This window comes from Salvelinus fontinalis, chromosome 7 (genome assembly GCF_029448725.1).
Source record: "Salvelinus fontinalis isolate EN_2023a chromosome 7, ASM2944872v1, whole genome shotgun sequence".
NCBI classification, from domain to species: Eukaryota; Metazoa; Chordata; class Actinopteri; order Salmoniformes; family Salmonidae; genus Salvelinus; species Salvelinus fontinalis.
Genome location: NC_074671.1, coordinates 18,163,079 through 18,178,134, shown reverse-complemented (window position 1 = coordinate 18,178,134; position 15,056 = coordinate 18,163,079). Strand labels below are relative to the sequence as shown.

At 45.0% G+C, this 15,056-nt stretch overlaps 2 protein-coding genes across 3 annotated transcripts; one reads left to right on the top strand and one right to left on the bottom strand.

The window, feature by feature from the left end:
* Positions 1-168: 168 nt before the first annotated feature.
* On the top strand, positions 169-3,252 carry LOC129859143 (ER membrane protein complex subunit 9-like). The gene is made up of 6 exons (XM_055928539.1): positions 169-373; positions 793-989; positions 1,153-1,229; positions 1,459-1,528; positions 1,651-1,745; positions 2,674-3,252. The coding sequence occupies exons 2-6, from the start codon at positions 795-797 to the stop codon at positions 2,852-2,854; spliced, it is 618 nt and encodes a 205-aa protein (XP_055784514.1). The 5' UTR covers positions 169-373; positions 793-794; the 3' UTR covers positions 2,855-3,252.
* Positions 2,986-13,600, bottom strand: LOC129859142 (interferon regulatory factor 8-like). 2 transcript variants are annotated; one of them, XM_055928538.1, is made up of 10 exons: positions 8,547-13,600; positions 7,673-7,731; positions 7,371-7,493; positions 7,048-7,228; positions 6,515-6,657; positions 6,310-6,394; positions 6,098-6,148; positions 5,593-5,982; positions 5,371-5,474; positions 2,986-5,018 (listed from the first exon to the last, which is right to left on the bottom strand). In XM_055928538.1, the coding sequence occupies exons 2-10, from the start codon at positions 7,727-7,729 to the stop codon at positions 4,857-4,859; spliced, it is 1,296 nt and encodes a 431-aa protein (XP_055784513.1). In that variant the 5' UTR covers positions 7,730-7,731; positions 8,547-13,600; the 3' UTR covers positions 2,986-4,856. The 2 variants fall into 2 exon arrangements, with proteins under 2 accessions (XP_055784513.1, XP_055784512.1); XM_055928537.1 differs by having other exon boundaries at positions 6,098-6,151; positions 8,547-13,598.
* Between the last annotated feature and the right edge of the window lie 1,456 nt (positions 13,601-15,056).

Here is a 15,056-nt window from a genome sequence, read left to right as displayed (position 1 = left end):
TTGTAAATGTGTCAAAAAAACATGAATGCATGATTGGGTTACAAGGCATGTCAAACTCTGTCCACCAGGAGGAGACACCGTCACTACTTGAAGAACGGATCTACTTCCAAATGATTGGCAAACTGAGACGCCAATAGAACTTTAGACAGTCGCTATTGTTACCAACCCAAATGCAGATGTACTGTTGGTAGGCGGGCACGGAACAGGAAATGGTCTTAATGAATGATGCCGTTTTAGCTCCACAGTGCAAACGTTTGTAAATGATCAATATTCAGTTATATGTATTAACATGCACTATTAGATGCGTTTCAAACCGGACGTTTGTTTTACTGGACTTCTGAAATTTCATCCCAGCAAATAATATCCATTGACGGTAAGCCTAGCCTGCTACTAACTGTTAGCTAGCTAACGTAACGTTAACTCGTGATGAACGAATATATATCCTATCAAATAATTGTTTCTTCAATATCTACACTATAGACTTTCCCAGTTCTATTTTAATAAAAGGATAGTAACTACTGTTGGCCATAACTAGTTACGTAGGCAGGCCCTTCGACCATAGTTTGCTAACCAGCTAACCAGCTGGCTACCATTTCAGCTAGCTACTATAGCTAGAGCTGTTACACCTATTTATTACCATCTCAGCTTTCATGACTTCTGCCATCAAAATGCTCAAATCCAGCCAACAATAGTGTTTTATTGTAGCTATTCCATGTCACTGTAACAACGTATTCATCACTAAATGCAGTTCGCTGCATTTTCTCTGATATGTGCACCCTTTTCTGTCCACAGCAATGGGGGAGGTTGAGCTGTCCTGTCTGGCCTATGTGAAGATGTACCTGCACGGCTGTTTGTTTCCACGGTGTAGTGTCAATGGGCTGCTGTTGTCGTCCAGTCCAGCAGGTGGTGCTGTGTGTGTGACAGACTGTGTGCCTCTGCTCCACTCTCACTTACCTTTGGCTCCCATCACCCAGCTGGGTCTCACACAGGTAACCATTTAATAACCTGAGTGGTCTTTACTGTCAAACATGTGTTTGAAATGACCAATACAGTTAGCCTAACTACTCATCCTTACCTGGTGCATGTACATTGTGGTTGTCTTTTGACCTCATGTATTTGTTATGCTGTAATGTATCATACCTTTTGCTTCAGGTGGATGTATGGTGTGCACAGACACAGCAGAGGATTGTAGGATACTACCAAGCCAACGCCTGTGTGTCAGACAACAGGTGTGTCTCTCAGTGGTCCAGCATCACCATCACCTCTGTAGATGTTAATTTCTCTATTAGGTAGTTTCAGTGGCTGATAGCCTGCTTATCACATGCATATGTTGTCATTGGGAAATAAGAATTTGTTCTTAACTGACTTGCTTAGTTAAATAAAAATATCACCTGTGTTTAACCATTACCACCTGTGTTAAACAATAACCATTCTTTCTCTCTCTCCTTCGCTGGGCAGCCCTACGCCATGTGCATTGAAGATTGCAGACAAGATTGCCGAGCAGTGTAACAATGCAGTTTTGTTAATGGTAAGCATCCACTGGAGTTTTGTCTAAATTCCTGTGTGTGTGTACATGGTCATAATGCAGATTTTTGGTAAATCTTTATGCTGTGTGCCATCTACTTATCTCTGATCTATGTGGTTTTTCAGATTGATGGTGGAAAGATGTCTCCTGACTACAGGGTGCCTCCCATAGTGATGTATGAGCGGAAAGACACCCGCTGGACCCTCAAAGACAAACATACGTAAGAGCTGGACATCTCTGCTGTCCTTCTTTCAAGATACTGTAGTTAACTACATTTAGTTTTTCTGTTGATAGCACACCTTTTATCAACTGCATATGACTACATCCATGCTCACTCCGATACAATGTAACTAAATTCCATTAGTCAGTAGCTAGGTTTCCATCTAATTGGTGACAGATTTTCATGTGAATATTCTAAAATCTGCATAAAAACAATGCATTTTCCAACCAGAGATGTTTCCATCAAATTGACTCGTTGCAGATAAAAGGCTGTGTGTGATGACCTAGTGCACATAAAAACAACTTGTGGTTAAATTCCCATATACCGAAATAAAAAGTACAAGTTAAATGGATTTTCATCACATTTCCAACTCTTCTGATGGTTTTGTCACAAAATGTTGCGTTTATATAATGAATGTGCCCACTCTGGTCTTGGCACGTGTGCTCTAGCCAACATGAGATTATTAAGGACAAAAGAGAGATTATGTTTGTCAAATGGCAGCCAAGCATGTCACCAGAATAAGACCCTCAATATTTATTGGAAAGGAGCATAAAGCTCATCACTGTGCACTTTCACCACCGTGTGAAGTATATCATAACTTATTTCATCTGTTGCCTAAAATTGCTTACTTTCCCAAGTCGTAGTGGGAGGACAACATAACATATCACATGACTCCAAGTTTACTTCGATATGGTTATCAATGTGCATAAAAGTGTTGTCATTTACACAATTTTAGACAAAAAGATCCCACCTTGTTTTGTCAACATTTGGAAAGTATACTGCCAAATGTAATGTTTCCATCAAGCCTGTCGTGACATTTTTCATCTCATGTACTTTACTTGCATAAAAAGGTTGGATGGAAACATGGTTAGTGTTAGTACCTGAAGAGGGAAGTACGGGTTAATTTAAAGCTACCTTTTTCTTGCAGGATAATGTTGCGGCAGTGGGAGGAGACTCGGGAAATAGCCAATCAGCTGCTGGACTCTGGAGATCACTCATTATTAGTGGATTTTGACAGCCATTTGGACGACATAACTAGGGACTGGACAAATCAGAAACTCAATGCCAAAATAGCAGAGCTTGCCTCACCAGCCAATGGTAATGTCTGAAATAAGTTTGCGGATTAATTTGTTACTTTGAAAAAGTTAGAATTATTTATGTCTTAAACCTACTGATACTACAAATTTTAAGAATATTTTTATTAACATCAAACAGTCAAATAAGCGCACATCATCCACGATAATATGAAATACATTTAATGCGGTCAGACAGAACATTGAATTAAAGACGAGCATAAATAACTAATATTTACAGTTTGACAGATCTGTGCAGTCTTCCGGTCTCTCAGTCAGTGTGCCTTGTCAAACCCAGTAGCCATGTTGTTAACCCAATTACAACTGACAAAGCTGCACTCATAGTTCACTGACTGCTAATGGCATCACATTATGTGCATCCTGTCCCACTGCTTTCAGTGTGTAACCTTTTATTAAACTACATCTACAAACTATTTCAAGTGTTCATGTGCTATGTTCATATAAATATCAGTTCACATTCATTTCTACAATATTAACAGATTTAAAAAGTCTGACAAGGCTGGCCATCACCTTGTGCACTTAAAGGCTTAAGTAGACCAGATATATATAGATATATAGATATATATATATATATATACCTTGTGCACTTAAAGGCTTAAGTAGACCAGATATATATATATATATAGATAGATATAAAAACATACTTGATTTGTGCAATAGAGCAAGATCGAACAACAGATTGCCAGTTCAAAGGTGCAGAAAACAACCTTTCAGACATGGTCCCTAGAACAGTCTCCACACACCATAACCCTAGAACAGTCTCCACACCTGCTTTATATGGTGGCTTGTGTAATTTACTAATTGGGTAAACCTGTAAAGTGACCTGCCATGCAAAACTGAGCCGATCTCAATTAACTTCTTACGGTTGGGACTAGTAGTAAATGCTGGGTTATGGAGAGAAGATTAACAAATGCAAAACAAACTCTCTTGCTCTTGAATACATACTTGCAAACACATTTAGGAGTCCAATGTCTCTAGTGAAGGAGCCTGCTTCAAAGTCTAGGAATATTAATGTTCTCTATAGAAATGTGCTTAACAAGCGTTACCACTTTCAGAAACAGAAATGGAAGACAAGTTCGTTTCCCGCCTCATAACGGTTGGCATGGTGATGATCAAATCACTGACCTTCAGCCTACTATGGCTTCAGAGCCTGTCAGTGTTTCTCTCATATGCTACTTAAAACAACTTGGTCAACAGGTACACTATGTAAGCAACATGAGGACACGGAGAGGTGTCTGACGCAGTACCAGTCAGCATTCAAAGACGGCAACAAGGAGTAGAAGTATCTGACTCCATATACAAGTGAGTTTGGAACATCAGTATAACATCACAAGTTGAGCAATACTGAGGGCTAAACCAAAGTGACGTCTTCCACTCCATGTAGTGCTATTCAGACAAGTATTTAGTGCATCATGTGTATGCCTTAGTATCAGATCAGACAGTGCTTCATTTAAAAAAAAGAATAGTCAATTATACAAAGCCAGCAGCATACCACCCTGCATACCACTGCTGGCTTGTGTCTGAAGCTAAGCAGGGTTGGTCTTGGTCAGTCCCTGGATGGGAGACCAGATGCTGCTGGAAGTGGTGTTGGAGGGCCAGTAGGAGGCACTCTTTCCTCTGGTCTAAAAAATATCCCAATGCCCCAGGGCAGTGATTGGGGACACTGCCCTGTGTAGGGTGCTGTCTTTCGGATGGGACGTTAAACGGGTGTCCTGACGGACGTCATTAAAGATCCCATGGTACTTATCGTAAAAGTAGGGATTCTAACTCTGGTGTCCTGGCTAAATTCCCAATCTGGTCCTCAAACCATCATGGTCACCTAATAATCCCCAGTTTACGATTGGCTCATTCAACCCCCCCTCTCCCCAGGTCGTTGATGTAAATGAGAACGTGTTCTCAGTCAACTTACCTGGTAAAATAACGGATAAATAAAAAATTGTAAAACAAGATGTCCTGTGATTGGATGCTAAAGGCCACTGTTACATGCTATCCCGCCCCCATTTGAAGTTTATATTTTTTAAATGTTTAGGGTGTACGGTAGGGACGTCCCAAGGATTTCGGATAGCAATGAACCTGATACCAGGTTGATGGTGACCTCTCCTGATTCGCTGGTTATGGTCATTGACTCCCGGAAGTCTTCAGCTACCTTGACCTGCTGCTGAGCCCAGGGTAGGGTTATCTGGAGGAGAGGGGGTGGCTGGTTCAATCCCTCTTTATTTCACAGTGAAAAATAAGGCGTAGCGATCCTGTACTTTCATAAACTTTAGGGATCTATTCAATCTGTAAAGCTGTTAACAGATTCTCCGATTTGATATATTTTAAAGGTAATTTCAGATTGAGCTGACGAATGCAGTCTTCACTAAAGTTGGAACATTGCCTTTAAATTTCAATCACGCTGTAAAGCTGAACTTCTGCGATGCGGATTGAATAGACTCTAGTATTAACATTAATTTGCTACACCTTTTTGTTTACATTTGAACAGGTTTAACAGTTATTTTATGAGTAGGTGGGAACGGCTTGGTCAGCTGTACCTGTGTGATGATGAGTTTGCTGGATGGGTCCTCTTTGTCACTGAAACACAAGGTGAAGCCACACTGAGGAGGGTCTCCCCCGTAGCTGCAGAAGTGGTCCAGCTCTAAGGAAACAGAGTCAGTAAATACACACTGACTGCTGAAATACTCAAATCCATTAAGGGGACAAAAAAGAAGTGGGTTGATCCTCACCGAGAGAGTGAACAGCCCCATGTCACTCACCCATTCTGAAAGCCTCTCTATCGAAGAGCCGCACGGGCTCCACAGCATGGTTCATCTTGTGGGGTCCCGCCGTGGCTGAATGTGGCCCTGTCCAGAACACCTGGCCCTGGCAGTAGCGCTTACCATAGACCCCTGTTCTTGTGGAGGTCAGGATCACCCCTTTCTCCATGAAGGGCAGCAGGGTGGAGAGGGCCTGGAACTGGGGCCCGATGCTGGATGTCAAGGTGGAGGGGGGGTCGGGCAGAGGGATGCGGGGGAACCCAGCCACCATCAGGGTGGGGGGAACAGGCGAGGAGGGCAGATAGGCGATCCGGACATCGCTGCCCATGACCCCACGTTTAAGCACCTCCTCTCCCATGTACTTCACTAAGACATGGAAAGAGTCCTGGGCTGGGGGAGAGAATGAGATTGAATGAGAGACAGCAGACTGCATTTTCACAGTGTATGTGATGAAAAACAGATCTGATATACTCTGTAGCATTTACAGCAGCATCAGTAGCATTACCTCCAGGGGGAGGGACGGTCTCGATCGTGAAGTTCACCTGGATCTCATTGACTGCTAGAGGAAGACAACAGAATGTCAAGAGCATGTCAATCAACCACATGCTATTGGAACTCCCCAGAATGAAGAGACCGTGGCTGAGAGATCCAACATCAACTAACAGAGATTCAGTGTCTGACAGACATGACATTGCGTTAGTAAGACATAAGACTTACTCCCAGCACTCTTCACCATGACCGAGGGCTGATCAACCTGGTCTAGCTGGATTGTAAGAACACTTTCCTCAATCTCCTGAACAGACTGATAAATAGAAACATCAAACATGTCGGTGAGAGAGACTGACATAACTTTTGGATGCATCTCTATTAGTTAACTTGTTTCCATTGGATTGTTATTTTCTCCTCAAAATGCCAGACCTACCATGGTGATTGGTAGGGAGGTGGTAACTTCTTTCATCTGTTTGACCTTCACCACCTCTTCCTCCGCCTCGATGTCTGAATCGTGGCTCCTTCTCTTCCTCCCCCCTGCTCTGGCTTGGAACTTCATGTCAACACTCCCCAATGCTGTGAAGAGAAAAGGGACCATAGGTCATGAATTTGTTTACTGCACTTTAACCTGCTTTAAAGTTGTCTCCATAGCTACAAACTATATGGAGTTATTGTTGTGCTAATTTGCACTGTTGACTCTGGTATGACTATGTCCCTTTGGACTGACTGAGGGAGTATTGAAGTTTGCAAATATTCAAAATACTAATCTTCTCAACCTTGATGAAACTTAAAGAATGTACGCGGCTACACCCAGTTTCTATTCCCAGATCGTAGGTATGATGATGTGGTTATAGATATCTACACAAGACCAAAGGATCAAAAGGAAATTGCTGGAACATCTTAGCAGAGGGGTAGAAATAAACATAGTAGTATAACAAACTAACAGCGTGTGTGTGCTTGTCTCACCTTGTTCGCTGATGGGTACGAGGCGGTAGACTTTGTATGGTTCGGAGATTTCCAGCTGTGACCTCTCAGGTTCCTCTCTGAACTCCGGGCTCTTATTGAGAGCAACTCGCAGCCGCGTCTTCCAGGAGGCAGGGTCCGCATGACCCCCCTCAGACAACTTCCCCTTAAACACTGCCCACGCCTGTCGAGTAGAAAGAGAAAGCATTTAGACGCAGGAAGTAATATCTACTACTGTGTTTTTAATAGATAATACATGACGAGCCTACTGTAAAATGAATAGTCAATGAACTAGTACTCGTAAAGTTGTTAGTGTCAGGACGGACCTTGAAGATGGCACCATCCACTTCGCTGCGGAAGTCTTGTTTCCCGGCGTGTTTCCATGGTATACGGAACATGGTCTTGTCGTCGTCGTCCCATATCAGGCCAGGGTACTTCCCGCTGCTGACCTGCACCAATACATTCAACAGGATGTGGTGAGTGTTGCTTGGGAAAGACTCGACCCATTTCCCAGACAGTACATTGACTCTACCTATCACTATGACATACCAGCTGAAACACTCACTGTAATCAGCTGTTACAATGAACACACATTTGACTATTGAGCCCATCCTCTACAAACACAAACCTGTTCTACCATCCAAGCGCGTAGTTTGCGCGTGGAGCGAATTTTCCCAGATGCCATAGCTGTGAAGACAAGGTATAACTTTATTTGAATCTAGTTTGGCAATACACATTTTTGTGTCTGATTAAAAACGACACACTATACCATGGAAAATAAATCAACCAAACATAATACGTGAAGAGTATGTTAGCTGGGATGAGTGTGGTAGTGCATAAATAACAAAAGTTATTTTCAGCTGTTTGAAGATAGTGTTCAAAACCGAAAGTAAAAAGATGCAAAAGCTAGCCGTAAGCATAGAAGTAGCGCACAAATAACGGATATACAGCGTATCAGACTTGCTTTCAATGAAAATGACATATCCATAACTCACATTTCTATATGAATTTGGTCGGGTCGCTCACATTGTTACTTACTGGACTTTTAAATAATTTATTATTGGTGAATAAATATTCCGCCAAAGCTGGTTTGACTGTGATTATACTTGAAGACGATACTATATTTCATTGTATATTCATGACAAAGCATGAAATAACTACAGCAGACGCTCTTATCCAGAGCGACTTACAGTAGTGAGTGCATACATTATTATTTTTTTTCGTACGGGCGCCCCGTCGGAATCGAACCCACAACTCGGGCGTTGCAAGTGCTATGCTCGACCAACTGAGCCACAAACGACCTAATCATTTTGATCATGATCATAAAGTAATAACTTTTTTATTCTGCATCGGTTGGTATGAAATATATTAAACTATTCGTCTCCATCTAAAAATAGCGAACTAAATAAATCAAGAGATTGTACATGAAGTGAAACATATTTTCCACAGATTTAGAATGATTGTCATGAATGTATTTTATTGGGTGATCTGGTTTCGCTTACCTTAGGTTGCGTTTTCTCCGTTTCCTAACTACAGCTGAGCGCACCCCCGCATAGCACTTTGACTGGAAATCCAGAAGTTGTTTACTAGCCTCGCACAGAGCAGAGGGAGACGTCCCCTTTCCCAGAAATCACGTGACTTTACAGAACTAACTTAGGTACTGTTGTGGCGCTAGGAGGCAACATATCGCTTAAAATATGGCCTATGCTCAAAAAGTAGTCTCCCCAGGCAGAGCCTCCCACAATTAACACCAGACTGCATAAAAAACACAAGACACAGCCCTCAGTCCTCAAATTAAGTGGACACTTCAAATCAAATGTTATTGGTCTCATACACATGGTCAGCAGATGTTAATGTGAATGTAGCAATGCTTGTGCTTCTAGTTCCAACAGTGCAGTAATATCTAACAGTAATCTAACAATTCCACAACTACCTAATACACACATCTAAAGGGATGGAATAAGAATATGTACATATAAATATGGATGAGCGATGACCGAGCGGCATAGGCAAGATGCAATAGATGGTATAAAATACAGTATATAAACGCAAAAAAAGAAACGTCCTCTCACGCATTTATTTTCAGCAAACTTAACATGCGTAAAAATGTGTATAAACATACAAGATTCAGCAACTGAGACATAAACTGAACAGGTTCCACAGACATGTGACTAACAGAACTGGAATAATGTGTCCCTGAACAAGGGGAGATTCAAAATCAAAAGTAACAGTCAGTATCTGGTGTGGCCACCAGCTGCATTAAGTACTGCAGTGCATCTCCTCCTCATGGACTGTACCAGATTTGCCAGTTCTTGCTGTGAGATATCACCCCACTCTTCCACCAAGGCACCTGCAAGTTCCCGGACATTTCTGGGGGGGAATGGCCCTAGCCCTCACCCTTCGATCCAACAGGTCCCAGACGTGCTCAATGGGATTGAGATCCGGGCTCTTCGCTGGCCATGGCAGAACACTGACATTCCTGTCTTGCAGGAAATCACGCACAGAACGAGCAGTATGGCTGGTGGCATTGTCATGCTGGAGGGTCATGTCAGGATGAGCCTGCAGGAAGGGTACCACATGAGGGAGGAGGATGTTTTCCCTGTAACGCACAGCGTTAAGATTGCCTGCAATGACAACAAGCTCAGTCCGATGATGCTGTGACACAACACCCCAGACCATGACGAACCCTCCACCTTCAAACCAATCCCACTCCAGAGTACAGGCCTCGGTGTAACGCTCATTTCTTCGATGATAAACGCGAATCCGACCATCACCCCTGGTGAGACAAAACCGCGACTCATCAGTGAAGAGCACTTTTTGCCAGTCCTGTCTGGTCCAGCGACAGTGGGTTTGTGCGCATAGTCGACGTTGTTGCCGGTGACGTCTGGTGAGGACCTGCCTTACAACAGGCCTACAAGCCCTGAGTCCAGCCTCTCAGCCTATTGCGGACAGTCTGAGCACTGATGGAGGGATTGTGCGTTCCTGGTGTAATTCGGGCAGTTGTTGCCATTTTGTACCTGTCCCGCAGGTGTGATTTTCGGATGTACCAATCCTGTGCAGGTGTTACACGTGGTCTGCCACTGCGAGGACAATCAGCTGTCCGTCCTGTCTCCCTGCAGCGCTGTCTTAGGCGTCTCACAGTACGGACATTGCAATTTATTGCCCTGGCTACATCTGCAGTCCTCATGCCTCCTTGCAGCATGCCTAAGGCACGTTCACGCAGATGAGCAGAATGGGCTGCCATCAGTCAGGATGTGGCCCAGAGGTGCTCCATCATGCTGGAAAAGGCATTGTTCGTCACCAAACTGTTCCTGGATGGTTGGGAGAAGTTGCTCTCGGAGGATGTGTTGGTACAATTCTTTATTCATGGCTGTGTTCTTAGGCAAAATTGTGAGTGAGCCCACTCCCTTGGCTGAGAAGCAACCCCACACATGAATGGTCTCAGGATGCTTTACTATTGGCATGACACAGGACTGATGGTAGCGCTCACCTTGTCTTCTCCGAACAAGCTTTTTTCCGGATGCCCCAAACAATCGGAAAGGGGATTCATCAGAGAAAATGACTTTACCCCAGTCCTCAGCAGTCCAATCCCTGTACCTTTTGCAGAATATCAGTCTGTCCCTGATGTTTTTCCTGGAGAGAAGTGGCTTCTTTGCTGCACTTCTTGACACCAGGCTATCCTCAAAGTCTTCGCCTCACTGTGCGTGTAGATGCACTCACACCTGCTGCCATTCCTGAGCAAGCTCTGTACTGGTGGTGCCACGATCCTGCAGCTGAATCAACTTTAGGAGACAGTCCTGGCGCTTGCTTGACTTTCTTGGGCGCCCTGAAGCCTTCTTCACAACAATTGAACCGCTCTCCTTGAAGTTCTTGATGATGCGATAAATGGTTGATTTAGGTGCAATCTTACTGGCAGCAATATCCTTGCCTGTGAAGCCCTTTTTGTGCAAAGCAATGATGACGGCACGCGTTTCCTTGCAGGTAACCATGATTGACAGAGGAAGAACAATGATTACAATCACCACCCTCCTTTGAAGCTTCCAGTCTGTTATTTGAACTCAATCAACATGACAGAGTGATCTCCAGCCTTGTCCTCATCAACACTCACACCTGTGTTAACGAGAGAATCACTGACATGTCAGCTGGTCCTTTTGTGGCAGGGCTGAAATGCAGTGGAAATGTTTTTGGGGGATTCAGTTCATTTGCATGGCAAAGAGGCAATTCATCTGATCACTCTTCATAACATTCTGGAGTATATGCAAATTGCCCTCATACAAACTCAACTTTAGGCCACAACTCTAGGCAGCAGCCTCTCTGTGTTAGTGATGGCGGTTTAACAGTCTGATGGCCTTGCGATAGATGCTGTTTTTCAGTCTGGAGAGCCTTGCGGTTGTGGGCGGTGCAGTTGCTGTACCAGGCGGTGATACAGCCCGACAGGATGCTCTCAATTGTGCTTCTGTAAAAGTTTGAAGGTTTTAGGTGACAAGCCAAATTTATTCAGCTTCCTGAGGTTGAAGAGGCGCTGTTGCGCCTTCACCACACTGTCTGTGTGGGTGGACCATTTCAGTTTGTTAGTGATGTGTATACCGAGGGACTTAACCTCCACTGCTGTCCCGTCTATAGATAGGGGGGTGCTCACTCTGCTGTTTCCTGAAGTCCACGATCATCTCCTTTGTTTTGTTGACGTTGAGTGAGGTTGTTTTCCTGACACCACACTCCGAGTGCACTCACCTCCTCCCTGTAGGCTGTCTCGTCGTTGTTGGTAATCAAGCCCACTACTGTTGTGTCATCTGCAAACTTGTTGATTGAGTTGGAGGCGTGCAAGGTCAAGCAGTCATGAGTGAACAGGGAGTACAGGAGGAGGCTGAGCACGCACCCTTGTGGGTCCCCAGTGTTGAGGATCAGCGAAGTGGAGATGTTGTTTCCTACCTTCATCACCTGGGGGCGGCCCGTCAAAGTCCAGGACACAATTGCACAGAGCGGGGTTGAGCTTGGAAGGTACTATGGTGTTGAATGCAGAGCTGTAGTCAATGAACAGCATTCTTACATAGGTATTCCTCTTGTCCAGATGGGATGGGCCAGTGCGATGGCGATTGCATCGTCTGTGGACCTATTGGGGCGGTATGCAAAATTAAGTGGGTCTAGGGTGGCAGGTAAGGTAGAGGTGATATGATCCTTGACTAGTCTCTCAAAGCACTTCATGATGACGGAAGTGAGTGCTACGGGGCGGTAGTCATTTAGCTCAGTTACCTTCGCTTTCTTGGGAACAGGAACAATGGTGGCCCTCTTGAAGCATGTGGGAACAGCAGACAGGGATAAGGATTGCTTGAATATGTCCGTAAACACACCAGCCAGCTGGTCTGCGCATGCTCTGAGGACACGGCTGGGAATGCTGTCTGGGCCTGCAGCCTTGCGAGGGTTAACACGTTTAAATGTTTTACTCACGTCGGCTGCAGTGGAGGAGAGCCCACAGGTTTTGGTAGCGGGCCGTGGCACTGTATTGTCCTCAAAGCGAGCAAAAAAGTTATTTAGTCTGTCTGGGAGCAAGACCTCCTGGTCCGCCACGGGGCTGGTTTTCTTTTTGTAATCCGTGATTGACTGTAGACCCTACCACATACCTCTTGTGTCTGAGCTGTTGAATTGCGACTCTACTTTGTCTCTATACTGGCACTTAGCTTGTTTGATTGCCTTGTGGAGGGAATAGCTACACTGTTTGTATTTGGTCATGTTTCCGGTCACCTTGCCCTGGTTAAAAGCAGTGGTTCGCACTTTCAGTTTCGCGCGAATGCTGCCATCAATCCACGGTTTCTGGTTTGGGAATGTTTTAATCGTTGCTGTGGGTATAATGTCACAGATGCACTTTCTAATGAACTCGCTCACCGAATCAGCGTATGCGTCAATGTTGTTGTTGGACGCAATGCGGAACATATCCCAACGCACGTGATCGAAGCAGTCTTGAAGCGTGGAGTCCGAATGGTCGGACCAGCGTTGAACAGACCTGAGCGCGGGAGCTTCTTGTGTTAGTTTCTGTTTGTAGGCTGGAAGCAACAAAATGGAGTCGTGGTCAGCTTTTCCGAAAGGAGGGCGGGGGAGGGCCTTATTGTCAGCGATTGGGTGCAGAGATGTAGCGGAGACAAAACAAAACGAAACTGAAACCTGGATCGGTGGTGACTAGAAAGCCGGTGACGTCGACCGCCGAACACCACCCGAACAAGGAGAAGGGCCGACTTCGGCGGAAGTCGTGACACTTATATGCATCGCGGAAGTTAGAATAACAATGATCCATGGTTTTACCAGCCCTGGTAGCACAATCGATATGCTGATAGAATTTAGGGAGTTTTGTTTTCAGATTAGCCTTGTTAAAATCCCCGGCTACAATGGATGCAGCCTCAGGATGTGTGGTTTACATAGAGTCAGATAAAGTTCGTTCAGGGCCATCGATGTGTCTGCTTGGGGTGGAATATATACGGCTGTGATTATAATCGAAGAGAATTCCCTTGGTAGATAATGCGGTTGACATTTGATTGTGAGGAATTCTAAGTCAGGTGAACAGAATTACTTGTTCCTGTATGTTGTTATGATTACACCACGTCTCGTTAATCATAAGGCATACCCCCCCCCCCCCCCCCGCCCCTCTTCTTACCAGAAAGATGCTTGTTTCTGTCGATGCGTGAAGAAACCAGCTGGCTGCACCGACTCCGTTAGCATCTCTCGAGTGAGCCATGTTTCCGTGAAGCAAAGAACGTTAGTCTCTGATGTCTCTCTGGAATGCTACCCTTGCTCGGATTCCATCAACCTTGTTGTTAAGAGACTGGACATTGGCGAGTAGTATGCTAGGGAGTGGAGCGCGATGTGCCCGTCTCCGGAGCCTGACCAGAAGACCGCTTCGTTTGCCCCTTTTACGGCGTCGTTGTTTAGAGTCGCCGGCTGGGATCCGATCCATTGTACTGGGTGGAAGGCAAAACACAGGATCCGCTTCGGGAGAGTCATATTCCTGGTCGTAATGATGGTGAGTTGACGTTGCTCTTATATTCAGTAGTTCCTCCCGACTGTATGTAATGAAACCTAAGATTACCTGGGGTACCAATGTAAGAAATAACACGTAAAAAACCAAAATACTGCATAGTTTCCTAGGAACGCGAAGCGAGGCGGCCATCTCTGTCGGGGCCGGAAGTTATTAGATCTTAAATGGATAAGGAAGAATAAGAATAAGACCTTAAATGTGATCGGAAAACATCCAACAGGAAAGTGTGATTATTGCCAGGAAATAGAGACCGTGGAGCATGTGTGGGCAGTATCAGAGGGAAAGAGAGAGGCTGAGATCTAGTATGAGGGAGAAGGGGATACAGGAAATTAGTTTAAGGAGTATATATTGAGTAGAAGTTCATTCGATAGTCTCATATTTTATATTTTTTTCCGTGAGAGGCGACGGTCGAGAGCCATGTGTCCTCCGAAACACGACCCTGCCAAGCCGCTCTGCTTCTAGCCGAACCAATGTGTCGGAGGAAACACCTTACAACTGGCGACCGCAGTCAGCGTGTCCGAGCACCCGGCCTACCGCAAGGAGTTGCTAGAGCGCGATGGGACAAGGACATCCCGACCAGCCAAACCCTCACGACGCTTGATCAATTGTGAGCCATCTTATGGGTCTCCCAGTCGCGGCCGGCTGCAGCACAGCCTGGGATTGAACCCGGGTCTGTAGTTATGCTTCTAGCACTGCGTAGCAGTGCCTTAGACCGCTGCGTCACTCGTTATCTTTTTTAGAGCAACGGAGCCGGCAGGTAGGATTTCGTTTCTCCCTGTCGCTGGCCCACACTCCAGTACAGTAGGTGGCGGTAATGCACCATAACGTTGAATGCCAACTACCGATAAACCCCACCAAAGAAGATGACGTATCATGACACATGATGAGTTGACACTTGCAGGGCAAAGGGTGAGGGAAGAATGGATTAATTTTAAATGGACCGCCCTTGCCCGGAAATCCGCCACTCATTCGTCCCACAGATTTCTGT

Excerpts from the sequence above, each read along its gene's own strand:
- LOC129859143 (XM_055928539.1), top strand. The coding sequence starts at position 795 with ATGGGGGAGGTTGAGCTGTCCTGTCTGGCCTATGTGAAGATGTACCTG. Across the intron at positions 1,230-1,458 it reads GCCTGTGTGTCAGACAACAG|CCCTACGCCATGTGCATTGA; the intron begins GTGTGTCTCTCA and ends TTCGCTGGGCAG. Across the intron at positions 1,746-2,673 it reads ACCCTCAAAGACAAACATAC|GATAATGTTGCGGCAGTGGG; the intron begins GTAAGAGCTGGA and ends TTTTTCTTGCAG.
- LOC129859142 (XM_055928537.1), bottom strand. The coding sequence starts at position 7,729 with ATGGCATCTGGGAAAATTCGCTCCACGCGCAAACTACGCGCTTGGATG. Across the intron at positions 6,658-7,047 it reads CGTACCCATCAGCGAACAAG|CATTGGGGAGTGTTGACATG; the intron begins GTGAGACAAGCA and ends TTCTCTTCACAG. Across the intron at positions 5,983-6,097 it reads GACCGTCCCTCCCCCTGGAG|CCCAGGACTCTTTCCATGTC; the intron begins GTAATGCTACTG and ends TCTCTCCCCCAG.